This window comes from Lycorma delicatula, chromosome 8 (genome assembly GCF_047948215.1).
Source record: "Lycorma delicatula isolate Av1 chromosome 8, ASM4794821v1, whole genome shotgun sequence".
NCBI lineage: Eukaryota > Metazoa > Arthropoda > Insecta > Hemiptera > Fulgoridae > Lycorma > Lycorma delicatula.
The window spans coordinates 87,584,508-87,602,901 of NC_134462.1; the positions used below are offsets into that span (position 1 = coordinate 87,584,508).

The following is an 18,394-nucleotide window of genomic DNA, read 5'->3' on the forward strand; positions in this document are numbered from 1 at the left end:
CATTAAAAAATAAATAAAATTCTGATCGAATTGAAAACCCCTCCTCCTTTTTGGAAATTGCTTAAAAAATGAGGTAAAATAACCTGTTAAGGATATAAAGAAATTATAGTAATAACATCAATTAATTAGCGCTCTAATCCATCAGCAGAATTATAATTATTACTTGCGGTCTAAATCTAAATAATTAATTCATAAAATACGAGTTTACTTTTTTACTATTAAAAACGACTGAGAAAGTTTAATATTAGTACTAGTTAAAACTACTTTTATCAATAGGACTGTGTTTTTCTTTTTACAAAAACATATGAGACACAGTTGTATAATTTAATTTCATTGGTTAGGATATATTTATCGTAATTGTCGTCACGTTAACGAATTCGTAATTTATTCTTCAAAAACCCACTTGTTTTAACAAAAATGCCACCAACAGGAGATGTAGAAGTCGGTAAAAAAGTGTACATGACAAAATGTGCTCTTTGTCACACGGTTGAGAAAGGAGGAAGACACTTATCTGGACCGAACTTAGGGGGTTTAATCGGTAGTAAAGCAGGAACTGCGCAAGGATACGTATTCTCAGAAGCAAACAAGTCTATAGGAGTAACCTGGACGTGGGATACGTTATCTCAATTCCTAGAAAATCCTAAAAAATTCATGCCGGGTACAAAAATGATGTTTGCAGGTATGAAAAAAGAAAAAGAAAGAGCCGATTTATATGCTTACTTGGAAACGGCTACAAAATAGTAAAAAAATTCAACCTATAGCTATAAACTTAAGCACTTGGACTTAATTCTTGGGCAAAATGTGTACGTTGTAGTTTAGATTGTGTTTAATTTTAAAAACTATTTTATTATTAAAAAATAAAATTACATAAATTATTGTTTTATAAAAAATATTCACATTTTTTTAATTTTACTGGTAGCTAATTAAAACCTTGAGATTATTGTTAATATATTGTTCTCAAAATAAAAATATTATCTTAAAAACACATTGTATTTTTGTTTTAATGAAACAAATCAGTCCAGAAAACACTGGTTGCTTTAATAAATCCGGGCACTCATTACGAATTTACCCCCGAAAGGTTTTCGATTTTTTTTTTAAACGATATGTACTTGTAATATTGTTAAATATCATAATTCATTAAAAATGCATGTATTTTAATGATGTTAAAATTATTTTGGAGAATTAAAACTTCATATATTTTTAAATATAACATTTATTATAAATCATAACTAAAATAACTTTTTATAAACACAATACAATTCTAAATTTACAAAACGATAATTTCAAAACAGGGTGAAACTTACTAATATGTTGTATTATCAAACTGAACAAATCTTCCTATCCTTATGTCGGTGAAGTCATAGAAATTCACATACATAAGAAAAATCAAATTATTAGCCATCATTAAAGATTGCATCATTATTGTATATAATTTGTATATTTAACGTTAATTAGACGAGGTTAGCGAGCGTAGGTTATGTTTGGTTAGGTATATTGACGTAACCCACCGGGTTGGTCTAATGGTGAACGCGTCTTCCCAAATCAGCTGATTTGGAAGTCGAGAGTTCCAGCGTTCTAGTAGTAGCCAAGTTCTAGTAGTAAGTCCTAGTAAAGCCAGCTATTTTTACACAGACTTGAATACTAGATCGTGGATACCGGTGTTCTTTGGTGGTTGGGTTTCAATTAACCGCACATCTCAGGTATGGTCGAACTGAGAATGTACAAGACTACACTTCATTTACACTCATACATATCATCCTCTGAACCCAAACAAGCAACTGACCCTTCGGAACTATTTTACATATAGGACGGATAGGCCAGTTCGACCCGGAATTCGCACCTCTGGTGGAACTGCGGTTTTAGTCCACAGACGCCACATGCACACGCGCGTTGTTCTTCATACAAACGTGATGGAGCAAACGTGTGTACATGTGGAGCATCTAGGCACGGTGTATCGGCTGGTTTCGGCTTATAGCAAGCCGAACGATGCGGTAACCGGCGTAGATCTGGATGCCGTGCTGGAAAATTGGGATGGGCCCATGATACTCATGGGCGACCTCAATGCCAAACACGTGTCATGAAACAGCAATCTGACAAATCCGAATGGCAGATTGCTGTACGAAAGGGCAAGAGCCCGCCGCTTGGTCGTCGTAGGCCCTGAGGTGCCCACGTTCGTTCATCGCACAGGCAGGTGTAGGCCTGACGTGCTGGATATCGCAGTCATGAAGGGGGGTACCCTCCCGTTCATGATTGAAACGATAGAAGACCTCAGCTCGGACCATTCCCCTGTCCTGTTGGAACTAGGTCAGGCAGGGGGTGGCCGAGATCCCCCGCCTATACCCCGAAGGTCAGTTAACTGGAAAAGGTTCTACGAGACCCTCCAGCGGGAGTACAGGCCGGTAAATCCTGAGCTCCTGAACACCCCGGAAGAAATCGACGACACTGTCGGGCGCGTCACCTCGTCAATGACCGAGGCTCTGGCAGGCAGCTCATCGGCCAAGACTCGAGCAGTTGTTCGAAACGACCTCCCTCCTCATATCTCCGAAGCCATAACGGAAAAACGACGACTGAGGAGGAGATATCGAATCACCCTGTCCCCCGCTGATAAGCGGGCCTTTTATAATCAAACGGACAGGGTAAAACAACTGCTGACAAGCCATCGAGAGGATTCGTGGAACGAATACCTCGCCTCGGTCTCTGACGACATCTGAGGAGATGCAGTCTCCTGTTCAACCTGAACACCGAGGGGTGTTCAGGTTGAACAGGAGACTGCGAGAAGGGAAGAAGCCTCGCCATCCGGTTGTGGGGCAGCGAGGTTTTCTTGCATATTCGGAGGTGGAGAGGGCCTTGGTTTTCGCCGATACCTTGGAGGAGCAGTTCACTCCAAACCCCCCTCCCTGGCCCGAACGACGAGCACACAACCGAGGTGGAATCCTTTCTTGTAGATTACTTCTCACAGGTGGAGGACGCCCCTCTAGAGATTGACCAAGTCACTGAAGCGGAAGTTTCCGCAGCCATTAAGGCCACAAGCCCCGACAAGGCCCCGGGTGTCGACGGGATCAGCGCCCGTGCATTCCGGAACATACCGGCCTCCGTGATTACAACAATTTCGGTGATATTCACTTCCATTTTGTACGTTGGATATTTCCCGAATTGTTGGAAAACGGCCAAAGTCGTATGTTTACCCAAACCGGGGAAAAGTTCACTTTTCCCACGGAATTATAGGCCAATCTCCCTGTTATCGGTATTATCTAAGTTGTTCGAGAGAATTTTCCTCGAAAAACTGAGGCGATACATGGAGGGAGAAGTGCGGCCCGAGCAATTTGGGTTCAGGGAGGGTCACTCAACTACCCTCCAACTGGTAAAAATAATAGATGACCTTGTCGGATGCCTGAACAGGAAAGCGGTGACTGCAGCCGTTTTTCTGGATGTGGCCAAGGCCTTTGACAAAGTTTGGCATAGCGGGCTGCTTTATAAGCTAGCGCGATCGGCGATCCCTTACCGCTATGTCAGACTGATGCGGTCATATCTGCTAGACCGACATTTTGTCGTGCGCGTAGGGGAAACGATTTCCTCTACCAGAGAAATAGCCGCTGGGGTTCCCCAAGGAGCAGTGCTCTCCCCGTTCCTGTACACTTTGTACGTGAACGATATGCCGCTGTCGGAAGGGGTCAAAACGGCCCTTTACGCAGACGACACGGCATATTTCTACGAATCCGCAAATGTGGATTACGCGGTTCGGAGGCTCCAAAGGCAGCTGGACTTAGTGGAACCGTGGCATGTGGAGAATCAGGGTCAACGGTGAAAAATCGGTGGCCGTGATGTTCACATGCAAGACACGAAAACCGGCCAGACAGCTGGAAATCTCAGGGGAGAAAATCCCTTTTGAGAAAACAGTTAAGTACCTGGGGGTGGTGTTGGACAGGCGGCTTACCTTCGGCGAACATGTAAACTATGCGACCCGGAGGGCTAAGGCCGCCAGATCCTCGCTATACCCAGTGCTGATCAGTGCCAGCCCATACCCACTGGCAACTAAGCTTCTCATTTTTCGGCTGTACGTGTTGCCGATTCTAACATATGCTTACCCGGCATGGGGGGCAGTGTTGAGCTCCTCGCTTCAAAAGAAGATCGAGGCCGTCCAAAACATCGCGTTGCGGACGATCTTTGGAGCTCCGTGGTTCGTCAGGAACGCCACTCTCCGATCTGATGCGAGATTTCAATCCGTGTCCGAGGTGGGGGTGGCGCAGGCGCGCAGACTGTTCGGGAGAGCGGCTGTGTCCGAACACAGTCATCTTCGGGACATCTGCCGAGAGGACCCAACCCCGACAGTTGTAAGGAAGCGGCCTCACGCCGTACTGGACGAACCACCGTGATGGTGCGGTGCGGGAGCCGAGAATCGACAAACCAGGCTTAGGGGCCTCCATATCGCATGAGCCATAAACGGAATAGCGCGTCAGACGCGTTTCCGGGGTCGCGAGTGCTTAATTTCCGCGAGTTATATAGTCTGAAGACGTCAAATACGGTAAGTCGCGCATAAAACAAAAACGCGGTTAAAATTTTTTTTTTTTTCGCGTGTGTTTTGTTCTGTTTCTCTTGTTTCAGAAACGGGAGAAACGTAGATGTGGAATGACTCGTCGTGCCGTCTTGGGAAACGGCCTTTCCTTCCTCTCATCCTGCCAGTCCAAAGAAAAGTAAAAATTAATTTTTTTTTTTTTTTTTCGTGTGTGTGTGTTCTGCTTCTTTTGTTGCAGATACCAACAGCCACCACAAAAACAAATGGTTTCTTCACTGCGGCCACGCGGTCCCCCCAACCCCTTCTCAGACACACGTGTGTCTGAAGGTTAATAATTACGTGGAGTGAATAATTTCTGTTTACTTCTTCTAAGAAAATCGCCGCCCCAAAACCGCGATCGCGAATAGGTATTACCATTTGTAAGTTCCCTATTACCTTCCTTTCCTTTCAAGAAAGAAGAAAGAGGGAACGAGCCTAGCAGCCATCAGCCCAGCAGTCACAAGCCCAGCAGCCACCTGCCCAGCAGCCACCTGCCCAGAAGTCACCTGCCCAGCAGCCACTGACAGCACGGAAGAACGAAGAAACCTGCACTTTCCCCCGTTCAGCCCTTCGGGGCCTCGGGAATTCCAAGGTTGATGGTATGTAACTTCGGTTACTACCAATTCTTGGAAAGTGCAGGCCAAAAAAGAACGAAGAAGTCTTCGGAAGAAGAAGAGGGAGAAGAAGAAGATGAAGAAGAAGGAAGACCAACCACTCGTCTCAACATCACGGACTGGAGTCCGGAACAGAGCCCAGCAGAGATGCGCCCTGAAGGGCAGCTATACCAGAAGCGGAGGAAGAGCTTCTACACAACCTCTCCTTTTCAAAACTTACAATTTAGATAAAATAAACCAGCAATTGCGACTCCTCCGGAGTAGGGATCGCATTGCTCGCTCCTTATAGTTAGTGCCCCGTTGTGGCGTATTCCTGCTAGCCTATTAAGCGTTAGCACCGAAAGGACTTCAGTAGACGGTCTGAAGGGGAATTGCGTCGGGAGGACAGGCTTCATAAGCCTAGCCTTCCGCGGTCGGCCCATAAAATGGGTTCGATAACGCTGGTTGGACAACGGATTGGAATGCAATTAAATCCGTCTTAAATTCACTAAAATAATAATACACAAAACTTGAAAAAATTAGACCCGAGATATAAAATAACCCTTTTAAAAACCAAGCCCGATTAGAATCATCCAGCAGCAAGGGACTCTGTCCAGGTTCTGCGATAAAGTAGGGAGTAATAAACTCCCGCCAACTTTGCATTCCATTCCATTCCATTTCATCCTCTGAAGTATTATCTGAACGGTAGTTACCGGAGGCTAAACAGGAAAAAAGGTATATTGACGTACCGGAGGATAAACAGAAAAAGAAAGCAGGTATATAACCCACCGGGTTGGTCTAGTGATGAGCGCGCCTTCGCAAATCAGCTGATTTCGAAGTCGAGAGTTCTAAGGTTCAAATCCTAGTAAAGGCAATTACTTTTAATACGGATTTGAATACTAGATCGTGGATACCGGTGTTCTTTGGTGGTTTTTTTCTTGTTTAACCTCTGGGACCACCGTTAGGTATTGCTTCAGAGATGAGATGATGATTTGTAACGTGTGTGAAAATGCCATCCCTGACCGGGACTCGAAACCGGGACCTCCGGATGAAAGGCCGAGACTCTACCACTCGCACCACGGAGGCCGGCGTTCTTTGGTGGTTGGGTTTCAATTAACCACACACCTCAGAAATGGTCGACCTGAGACTGCACAAGAATACACTCCATTTACATTCATACATATCATCCTCATTCAACCTCTGAAGTAATACCTGACGGTGATTCCCGGAAGCTAAACAGGAAGAAAAAAACGATATGTTGATATACGTAAGATTCGTCTTTATCTTTAAAAAAATAGAAATTTTTTTTGGGGGGGAATTCCGAAAGAGTACCTAGATCCGATTTAAAGTGAAGAAAAAAATCAGATGTGGACACCACATGACTTCCTTGTACGCCTATTAAATTACTACACACAGTTTTTTAAATAAAATTTTATTTCATTAATAACTTCTGATATATTTTCATATACATTTTTTTTTTATTATTATTATTATTATTATTTATCGTAATTTTCTTTTTGCAATTATAGGTTAAAAATTATTAACAAATCAAATATTTAAATTTTAAAAAAAGTTAACAAAAAAAAAGGAGGAAATTAAGTCTGATTCGAACCGATGTGCCTTCCCCTTGATCCACATATTTCATTACTTAAAACTTTATTTGGCTATAACTCTGTAACCAATGAAAATAAATACAATTTATGATATATCGTAAAATGCTCTCAACGAAAGCTTATTACTGCGGTTAAAAAAAATCCAAATTTTTTTTGGATTAAGTCCTGAATCTAACATTTCAACTTCCTACATCTAACATTTCAATAACTAATCGTTTTTGAGTTATGCGAGATACATACGTACGTACGTATACATACATAGATGTGTGTATACATACATACATACGTACAGACGTCACGCCGAAACTAGTCAAGATATATTCAGGGATGATCAAAATGAATATTTCCGTTGAAATCTGAAAACCGAAATTTTTCGCGATCAAAAAATTTCCTTTACTTCGTACAAGTAAAAAAGAGTTAAAATTTTTTTTAAATTTTATTAAGATTATATTTTGGTACTTTTTCGTTTTACACCCTCCACTTTTTTCGCATTTTTCCATACAAAATTACTTAATATAGCATGTTTTTTTCTTTTTCCATCACGGTATAGATGATTCACCTATACTGGTTTCAAAAGGTTACCAGCGCTTTCTTGGCCGACCCACACTTCTCTTATCCTTCGGTCGATAGTATATTATTTCCTTGGGGAACTTTCAGTCTACCATCCTATTAACATGGTTCCTTCTACCTCTCCCTGTTCTCTCCTATTGCGTCACACAAGGGTAGAACATTTAACTCTCTTCTGATATCCTCGTTCCTAAAACGATCTTGTCTAGTGCAGCACTTTACCGAACACAGATATCTCATTTCCACGGTCTGAATTTTACCGAGCTGTCTCTTTGATAAGATACTACAGCCCTCAGAGCCATACAACAGAGCAGGAACAGCCATCACTTCATAAAAATTCATTTGAGTTTCATTCAGCATCTTCCTGTGTAATGTTCTCCTTATTGTTACAGAAATGGCTTGAAATCTAGAGATCTTCTTATTACAATTTATTGTTCTCGTAAGTAACATCACAGCCTAGGTAATTAAAATGAGACACCTGTTCAAGAATCTTATCTCCTAGAACGATATTTGATCTAACAGGGAAATTTCCTAGAAATGCCATGACTTTTGTCTTTGTCAGAGATATCTTCATATTATATTAAGAGCTTAAGCCATTCAGATAGAACACAGCTGTCTGCAAACATCTTCCATTCTTTGAAGGATTATCTGATCATCCACAAATAAGATATTGATGGATACATCAGGGTTTATTTGTATTCCTTGGCTTATTGCACTCTTCCACTCTCTACACATTTAATCTATATATATATATTATATAGAGAAGGAGAAATAGGACAACCCTGCCACACACCTCTATTTATCACAACCTCCTCAGTCATCCTCCTCATCACAAATGATTATAATTATTGTTATTGATGGCTTTGCATACATACTTTAAATCACATTTATTAAATGTTGTGGAATCCCTCTTTCATCATGATTTACCATAATTTTTCTCTGAGTGCCCTATTGAAGACCTTCTCATAGTCTATAAAGCAGAAATGTGTCTCCAAATTTTACTCTTTTCCAAACTTTACCCTTTTTGTAATGATCTGTTGAAGAGAAAAAAAACATCATCCATGCACGACCAGCCTCTCCGAAAACCCACCTGGTCCTCCATTAAAGCTACCTCCAAAATACTTTGCAGTCTACGATTGACATTACTGCTATATAACTTATAGCAAATGCATAACAAACTTATCCCTCTGTCATTCTTCACCAAACTTTTATCCCCTCTCTTAAAAAAGGATATCACGTTGGTTATATTCCACTCCTTAGGGAGTTTTTAAACTCATCCAACACATATTAAGTAAGTGTAAGAGGCACAGCTTAAATAATGTGCCTCCACAGTTCAAGAGCTCACTATTCCTACTGCCTTTCTGTTTTTTTGTTGTTTTCAAATCATTTTCCAATTCTTTCATTTCTATCAAATCTTTTTTAAGTAGGTTCTGAGTTTTCTATTATACATCTCTCATACCACAAGTCTTTGTAATGTTCTATCCAGTCTTTCTTACCTACAATATCCAGTGTCGCTGTATCTTCCTCTGAGCTATTTAGATGTTTCATGAGTTTATAGCCAATTGTTTGTCTGCCATGTACATCCTTCTCCATCATAGATATAAACCTGTACCGCAATTTCTGTTGAGCTCTTCTCACTATGATTTTAGCATAATTCCTCATGTTCTATATCATAAGGATTCTATATCATAGCTTTATATGCCTTCATATTATCTCCTATTGCCTCTTGTCGTCCCACAACTTCACACCCTTCTTATGTCTATATTTTTTTGGTTTTCCCTACTGTTTCATAGGCTACCTCTCTCAATGCGTTCTGTAAATTTTTCCATTCTTCATTTACATCATCCATTGTTGGGATTTCTGCAAGCAGTTGTGTCACTCTTTACTAATACATAAAACAAATACTCTCTTCCTGGAGCAAATACGTTTTAAATATCTCATCTGGCATATCTCTCCTTGCTACCAATCTTTTCCTCCACCTTGCCATTAGCTCTATCTAAGAAACAACCAGGTAATGATCACTATTAATACACCCTAGTGTCACATACGTGTGTAGGTATTTTCTTTTTGACGATGACATAATCAATTAAGGACCTATAGCCGCTTGCACACCACGTGTATTTACGTGTATCTTTTTTTCTAAAAGATGTATTAATGATCTTCAGCTAATTGTATGTTGTAAAATCTCTTAGGTGTTTTACGTTTTCATTCAAGCAAGGCTCACCAAAACATCCTAAGATATTTGGAACTGGTTGGTTACCTACTCTAACAATCAGGACTTCCACTATTATTCAAAAATCTAAATTATATTTATTCACTTGAATTTGAAGGTGTTCATAAAATTCTTCTGTTTCCTCCTTCTTCCCCTTTTCAGGCCATATACGCCAATTATTGTTGGGTAACAATTATTGTTCGATCTATTTTTAAGTGTACAGTGCTTATCCTTTCATTAATAAAGGTATAACTTCAAATATGATTCTTCCGCTTCATATCCACGAGCACTGCAACATCACAAGAAGCCTTTCTCCCTTGCTCAACACCACTTATCAATGTATAACCCTCCAGATCCTTTGTACCCTTGAGCTTCTTTATTTCTGTCATAACTGCAATGTTCACCTTGCGTTCCCTCAATTGATGAACCAATTCCACTTCTTTGTTATTCAAACCTCTAACATTCCACATCCCCAAAATAAGTCTGTCCTTTAATCCAAAACCTTTATTTTTCACGTCAGATTTGTGTTTATTCATAATCCTGTCTGGTTTATTTTTCTTTTGAAACTGGCGAGTAATTCTTAATTCCCTTAAAGTCACTATCAACGCCTTGTACTGGTAGCCCAGTGATGGGGCTGCCATCTGAACCAGCCTCTGAATTTCCTCTGAGATTAAAATTTGGAATCCCACCCCTAGGCTCTTCCGCCTTCCCCACAGTTGGGAATTTCTCCCCAACCACCGCTGAAGCCATTGACCATTGGAAACCTATTTCAAAGGAGTAAGAAGGAAAATCGGAAAAAGGTGTTGGAAACCTGTTCACCACACAAGTGTGGTGGGGAGTACTACCCAGGTTGATGGGTGGGAATGCCCATCTACTCCCTTAAAACCTACCCAGGGTGGGACTGTCCCAGGCAGTGGCAGTTTTTGTTTCACGGTGACTATTTTATTTCGCCACTACCCCCTGGCCCAAATCTTAAAGAGCCAGTGAGCATCCCTGATTCCCACAGGACGCACCCGATGGAGGTAACTGCCAACTCCCCGCACGAGTAATATAGCATGTTTTAAAATAATTGATGAATAAAACATTAGAGAAAACACACTAACATGCTGTTTTATACAGATCATTTTAAAAATTATCCATATTAACATATTTTACATATTAAAAAAAAAACAACTCGTTTATAACCAATAATTACTGAATTTATTATTTAAATAATCAAAACACTACTGTTAATTAATCAAGGTTAGCGAGCGTAGGTTAAGTTTGGTTAGATTATATTGATTCCGTGGACTGACGAATCGTACGTATATCAACAAAACCAAACATAAACATCATAAACACTCTAACTTACTAAACCGAAATATAAATCATGTATGTCAACAACAAAAAATTTTCATTTCACTGGATAGAATTTACTAATATGTTTTAAAACAATATTCAATAAATTTTCATTTTTATGCATATTACGCCATAAGAATTTGCACAAATATGAATCCAATATTTGTCGAGTGGTTCCACTTTCCCTCTTATTACATTTTTTTGGTACAAGCCCTCAAATTTTCAATATTTTACGTATGAGTTCCGGTGATGAATCGACAAAATTTTCTGGGTGATTTACAGTATAATGTTGAAATTATATCCATCCAAATTAGAAATACCATCATAGGCATTCCATTTGTCAGACATTGTTGACCCTTTTTCACTGCCTTAACTTTAATTGTTGATCCTTAACTTACTTTTGCACCTAGCATGGAGATGGGTGGGGATAGGGCCATCATCTTGCCGTCAAAATGTTTCTACACTCAGTACGCAAGCTACGTAGCATGTAGATTGTGATTTTTCTGCTTTGTTCGTTGTGAATTATTGAAATGTGCGCTTCAAAAGGAAATCCCACAAGTTGTGAGGTGCGTTTAGTGATTAGGATTTTACTGGCAAAAAACATCAAACCAATTGAAATTTATCGGCAATTTTGTGAGGTGTACGGAGGTGGAATAATGAGTGAAGGTAGAGTGAGGCAGTGGTACGTTCATTTTTACACGGATTTGAATACCAGATCGTGGATACCGGTGTTCTTTGGTGGTTGGGTTTCAATTAACCACACTTCTCAGGAATGGTTGAACTGAGACTGTACAAGACTAAACTTCATTTACACTCATACATATCATCCTCATTCATCCTCTGAAGTATTATCTGAACGGTAATTGCCGGAGGCTAAACAGGAAAAAGAAAATGGTACGTTCAGTTTAAAAATGGCCGCACTGATGTTCTTGGTCGGCCTAGCCTTGTGACTGATGAACTGACGAGGAAAATCAACGATAAAATTCCTGAAAATCGCCGAATTACGATTACGGAACTCTCGCTTCATTTCAAGAAGTTTACTGCATGAGGAAGCTTGTTTTATCATAAGTTTTGTGCAAAAAATCTAAGGCGGCATATTTCTACAGAGAAGAAATTGAAAAGCTTGTCCATCGTTATGATAAGTGCCTCAATTTAAATGGCGACTATGTAGAAAAATAGTTTAAGATTGTCCCTTTCAAATGTGTATAATAAAATTTTATTTTTATTTGGATTTTTTTTATTTCAAAACGTAAGTTACTTTCCGGACAGCCCTCGTATTACCACAGACGCCACGAATGTGAAGGCCCTGATAGAAGCGACCTGTGCTTTAACTGTGGGGGTAGAGGACATACAATAGCTAATTGTCAGGAGCCCAAAAAATGTCTCAAATGTGATAGTAATGAACATAGGACTGGGGCATGGCAATGTGGAAAACACCAGGATGCTTAGAGTGCTACAGGCTAATATAAACAGGAGGCTGTCGCACGATCTTGTGTCTAGGCTGATAGTGGAGAAAAATTTTGATTTTTTAATTGTAACTGAGCCAAATATTTATGAGGCAGCAAGAACAGGATGGCATACTGACTCTGTAGGAAATGTGGCAATTAAAGATGTCAGTCATAAGATTGCTTGGAAACTTATTTTTAAAGGTAAAGGTGTTGTGGCTGCAGAAACACTGTCGGCAACAATCGTTGGAGTTTATATATCACCGAATGAGGATAATGTAGAATTTGATAGGACACTTGACGTAATTCAAAATGTGATTATTAACACAGACAAAAAGATCATAATGCTAGGTGATTTCAATAGTAGGCTGGTGGCAGCCGGGGGCCGCAGTACCAATAGGAGAGGAGAAATGTTGATGGAATTAATGGAGACAGTAGGATGTCAATGTATAAATGATGACACTACAACATTCGAGGCTAGAGGTCATACCTCAATCTTAGACCTCACTATCCTGGATGATAGATGGAGAAGGCAGCAGTGGAGCTGGCAAGTGCTACAACAGGATATAGCCAGTGATCATTATACAACAATGATTACACTGAAAGACATTAGTTTTAATAGTTATGATTGAGAAACTGTTCCTAGATTCACTGCAGAACAGATAGAGGCTATTACAGGTAAGGTTGCCATCAGATTAGCGGCTATTGAGCAACTCACGCCAGAAACCCTTGCTAACATAATAAAACAAGAGATGGATAGGGAGATGCACAATGGAGTTAGAAAACGAATGGTGTACTGGTGGACTGGAGAAATCGCTTATCTTCGGCAGATTCTGCAAAATAAAAGACGAATTAAGCAGAGGCTCAGAATAGCAGGTGGACTGAGATATGAAGAAGCCAACATGAGATACATAGAGGCAAGAAGAACACTAAATAGAACAATAAGAAAAGAAAAGAGACCATTGGGCAAGGCTATGTGAAGAACTCGATAGAGATCCCTGGGGCATGGCTTACAACAGAATAATTACCAAAAGGTTCGATAAGTGTCTCCCTGTAATTACAAAGGAAGAAACAGAAAGGATAATCCCCAGCCTATTCCCGCATTTCATGCCCGATGAGAGAAGACACACTGAATGTGAGAGCAGACGTTTTGCAATGAGTGAGCTCTTATGCCCTGGTCCGGATTATATCCCAGCGGCAATTATTAAGAAACTTATCAATCAAGCACCATGGGAAATGCTAGAGGTGGTCAGCCATGGACTAGTAAACAAGACTTACCCAGAGTGTTGGAAGGAGGCGAGAGTTGTGTTATTACCGAAGAGCACAGATGAAAGAGGAAATATGACGTACAGACCTTTGAGCCTCCTGAACACAATGAGAAAGCTTGTGGAAAAGATGCTGGCTGGGCGCATAGTGAGCGAGGTTGAGGAAGGCTTGGGCATAAGCCCAAATCAATATGGTTTCTGGAAGGGGAGATCCAAGATCCACGTTCAGGCCATCAGTAAGGTGATTAATTGGGCCGAAGAGTCTAGAAGAGGTACTTGGCGCACTAGACAGATTCCATTAATGGTATCACTTGATGTGAAGAATGCGTTCGGTACAATAGCTTGGAAACATATAAATATGGCCATGAAAGAGAAGAGAATCAGCTCGTACCTGCGGAGACAAGTTGAGGAATATCTTAATGAAAGAAGGTGTAAGATTAGTGCACAAGAAGATGAAGTACACTTCAATATGTTAGGCGGTGTGCCGCAAGGCTCAGTACTGGGCCCATTATTATGGGTCCTGGTTTTCGATGACGTACTTAGTTTAAGGTATCCAGAAGGGGTTCAGCTCATTGCTTATGCTGATGATTTAGCCGTGTTCGTACAAGCTAAGACAATGGAAGAAGTTAAAGACAAGACAAACCAGTCACTAGAAATAGTAGGTAGATGGTTGAGTACAAGAGGGTTACAATTATCTGCGAATAAGTGTAAGTATGTCAAGTTCACCGGACATAGGGTACTAGAACCGGTTGATATACATATTGATGGTATATTATATTGTTTCACTATTCGACTAATATTTATTCAAAATCCAATAATCCAGAATAATACATATTGTATAACTTAATTTGACTAATATTTGTATAGTTAGGTAGATTTCATAAGAAAGTTACCAATTGTAATGGATACCATGATTCGACATCCAAAAAATTTCGACATAGCTTCACGTTTCACATTCCCCAGATGTCAAAACCACCGTTCAAAAATTTATATATACGTTTATATATTTCCTTTTCTTGTGGACACGAACTACCGTAATTTTGCGCCAATCACTTTCAAATTAATACATAAAATATAAGGATCCAAAATCTCGGTCGAGTTCGTTAATGGGAAAATCAGACCATGGGGGTGAAAATTTGGGGGAGGGGATTTTTCGAAAAAAAACAACATATCGCTATAACTTTCTTATTAAGTAAAATATCGAATTCATTTAAAGCTCCTACTGTTCTTTGGAAAAGGGCCTAAAACTTATCTAAGTAAATTTTTCTGATATCACCAATCATTGGCCCAGGGGATGAAAAAAATAGGATTTCGTAGACAAAAAAGTCATACCTCCCTTAATAGGCACAGTATCGAATCGGTTTAAAATGGTCGTTAGTCCTCTAAACATTATCTAAAACTTTGGTCTGGAACAATTTTTGATATGACCAACCCTTACGGCAAGGGATGGCCAAAATGTTGCTGGAATTGTAAGAAGATGGGGCTTGTCGCATACTAAACATGTGAAACTTTTTTCATATGCAATCATTGTCGTATTGAGTAAATTTGAAATTTTTTTTAACTTTAAAGTGGAAATCTTTTTTATCTCCTATTTAGCAACGGTGAAATTTACCTCCACCTTCCGGCATGCCGAAAGGGATTTTTAAAAATAAAAGGGATATGAACATTATTGTAAAAATTTACTAAAATATATATTATAAATTACTGAGTTTTAGGGTTACTACGATATTTATCTGTTTTATTCATCAATTATTATAAAACAAGCCATATTAAGTAATTTTTATGTGAAAATACGAAAAAGTACCGTTAAGTTTTGCTCAGTCTAATGTAAAAATTATACTGTACTTTATGAATGGAAAAACCCTTTCTTTCTATAAGCAATGTGAAAATACAATTCTAGATGACAGCAGTGTTATTATGCAGTTTCAGTGTTGTTCAGGTTAGTAAACCGATTTTAATTTGCAATATTTAATTAATCCACTTTCAATGAAAGAGATCTGGAAACAAAATTTGGTGACATTTAGTACGTTTATAGTTTTGTTTTATCTATTTTCTGAGTTCAATCGTATTTTATCATACGTAATTCGGACGGCGAAACCTGACGCTTATGGCGGAGAATAAATTCATAGCAGAGGAAATGTTGTGAACGAGGTAAAGTAGAGCGAGGTAAATTTTCACTTCGACTCTTTCTTCACTACTGCTATCATCATTAGAATCATCACCATTGAAGTCAGTGTTACTACCGTATTTACAAAATTCATTTCCGATTACTCTTATAGCGCGACTTCTGTAAATAAACGTTTTTCTTTTATAACTCCTGCATATTTCTGCATCTTAGAGACATTACCCATATTTATGAAACTTACTTTTTCTTAAACTAAACCGACACAGTCATCCGATTTAAAAGTCACGTTTTGTTATTATCGTAATATTTTATAGTTGTTCAGATCATCTCTGTAAGAGTCAGTACAGGGTAATAAAGTGGAAGCCGTAATACATTGTCACCGCGTAAAGAAACACCGCGATATATTTTATACGTTAAAAATCTGAAAATCCACTACCACATTTTTTAATCCTTTTGGATTTATTGAACTGAACAGTACTGTGGAAAAAGCCAGTCGCTTCAGCAACTCTTTCGTAAATTTTGTTCATGAAAATTGGGTATACGCACACTCTTTGAAAAAATTTATGGATTTTATAAATAACTTCGGTTATGTAAATGTAAAACGTAATATTTTTTTTAATTCGTTTGGACCGTATTAAAAAACACTAACCTTCCGTTATGCTACGGTGAAACAAACATACATACATACACCCTAAATACATTACTCTTCGTTTTGGGCAGTTGTATAAAAATGAAATTGCAGTTTTTATTTTTCTTCTACTGCAAGCAGCTGTACGTTTCTCCTATATTTCGCAATTTATCTTCTTTTAGCCTTCGGAACCACCGCAAGGTATTACTTCAGAGAATGACACAAGAGAAAGAAAAACATTTGCGTCATCTGAGGATATGTATGAATGTAAATGAAGTGTAGTCTTGTACAGTCTCAGGTCGACCATTCCTGAGATGTGTGGTTAATCCGACCGCCAAAGAACACTGGTATCCACGATATAGTATTCAAATCCGTATAAAAGTAACGTAAGTTATCAGGGTAAAATAAAGTATGATAAATATAATAGAATATAAATGTAATTGGATTTGGGTAGACGATTTATGCACTCATAAAGAAAGATGACCAATAAAAACATGAGATGCTTATGTATTTTTCCCAAAGAAAAAGTAATAATCAATGAACACAAACCTTAACAAGATATAATGAAAATAAGTGATATCACAACCACCAAACAACCAGTTTCATTGTAAAAGTATTAGTGAATTTCTTTATCACAAGAACAGAATGATATAAAAAAAAATGGTGAAAATACAAACCCCAGAAAAACACGCTATGAAGGTATCCCTCAAATAATTGATTGCCCTGAAATTGAAAAAAAATTGATAACAAAGGAACAACACTGCTATCTCAAACTTCTCTAAAATCCAACTCTTTGCTTCAAATGCAGAGAAAGAAATTTAAGTCGTTTAATAAATTAAGACGTAAAAAAACTTGAAAAATATTACAAAAATTAACTCGCCACGGTGCTGATTTAAAATATAACAAACAACTGGTTTAAGAAAAAACACGAAAAAAGCAAGCTACTCAATTGTTAAGAGTAACATCTATTTAGAGTAACGTTAATTTTCCGTAATTGTTGTATTTATTATTTACTTATTATACATTAACATAGTTAATAAGATAAAATATGAGGTTACATTATTACATTATAATAAGGCTGAAGTAAGGTAAAATACAGTTTGCGCGCGCGTGCGCGTAACATTGCAGATAGACTGCGCAAGTAAAAAATAATAAAATAAAATCCTTTGGCAAAAAAAAATTTGCTTTATTTATATTTTAATTATAAAACTGAATATTTATTTATTCCATAAAATATTTTTGTGCGAATAAAATCACCGAGAAAAGTTATGAAGAATAATAATTTATATTTTTTATCGATTTCTTCGTCTTTCAACTGAACAAAACACATGTAAAATAATGTGTGCAATTTTATTGGTCACGGCAAATTTATCATCAATTGTCGTGCCGTTACCAAATTTGTAAGTTATTATACAAAGATATTATTGGTATTCACAAAAATGGCACCGGGAGGAGACGCGAGTGCCGGTAAAAAAACATTTATGACAAAATGTGCGATGTGCCATACAGTAGAAAAAGGAGGAAAGCACTCGGTCGGGCCGAACTTAAACGGAATAATGGGCCGAAAATCAGGACAGGCAGCGGGATACACTTACTCAGACGCAAATAAGGCAAAAGGAGTTACCTGGACGGCAGATACGTTATTTGAATATTTAGAAAATCCGAAAAAATACATACCAGGTACAAAAATGGTATTTGCAGGTATTAAAAAAGATAAAGAACGAGCCGATCTAATCGCATACTTGGCAGAGTCTACCAAGTAACAAATTTAAAGCTATAAACTTGGACATTGTGATCGTTTTAAATATGTATGATGTGGTCTAAATTGTGGTTAATTTTAATATAAAAACTATCAAAGATCGAGTTAAATGTATTGTTATACACAACATTCCAATCGTTTTTAACTAATTAGAATTAGAATTAGAATCTGGTAGCTAATTAGAGTACTGAAATTGTTACTATCAAATTATGATTAAAATATTACACTAAAAAAAATTACACTGTAACTTTATTTCAATATAAAAAAACTAGTGTTTATTAAAATAAACACTATTAT

At 38.4% G+C, this 18,394-nt stretch overlaps 1 protein-coding gene and 1 pseudogene across 1 annotated transcript; both read left to right on the forward strand.

Moving 5' to 3' along the window:
* Positions 1-417: 417 nt before the first annotated feature.
* On the forward strand, positions 418-741 carry LOC142329095 (cytochrome c-like). Its single transcript, XM_075373430.1, has one exon. It carries the CDS (start codon positions 418-420, stop codon positions 739-741), a length of 324 nt encoding a protein of 107 aa, XP_075229545.1.
* A 17,036-nt stretch (positions 742-17,777) lies between these two features.
* Positions 17,778-18,101, forward strand: LOC142329096 (cytochrome c pseudogene; annotated as a pseudogene).
* The last annotated feature ends 293 nt before the right edge of the window (positions 18,102-18,394 follow it).

Excerpts from the sequence above, each read along its gene's own strand:
- LOC142329095 (XM_075373430.1), top strand. The coding sequence starts at position 418 with ATGCCACCAACAGGAGATGTAGAAGTCGGTAAAAAAGTGTACATGACA.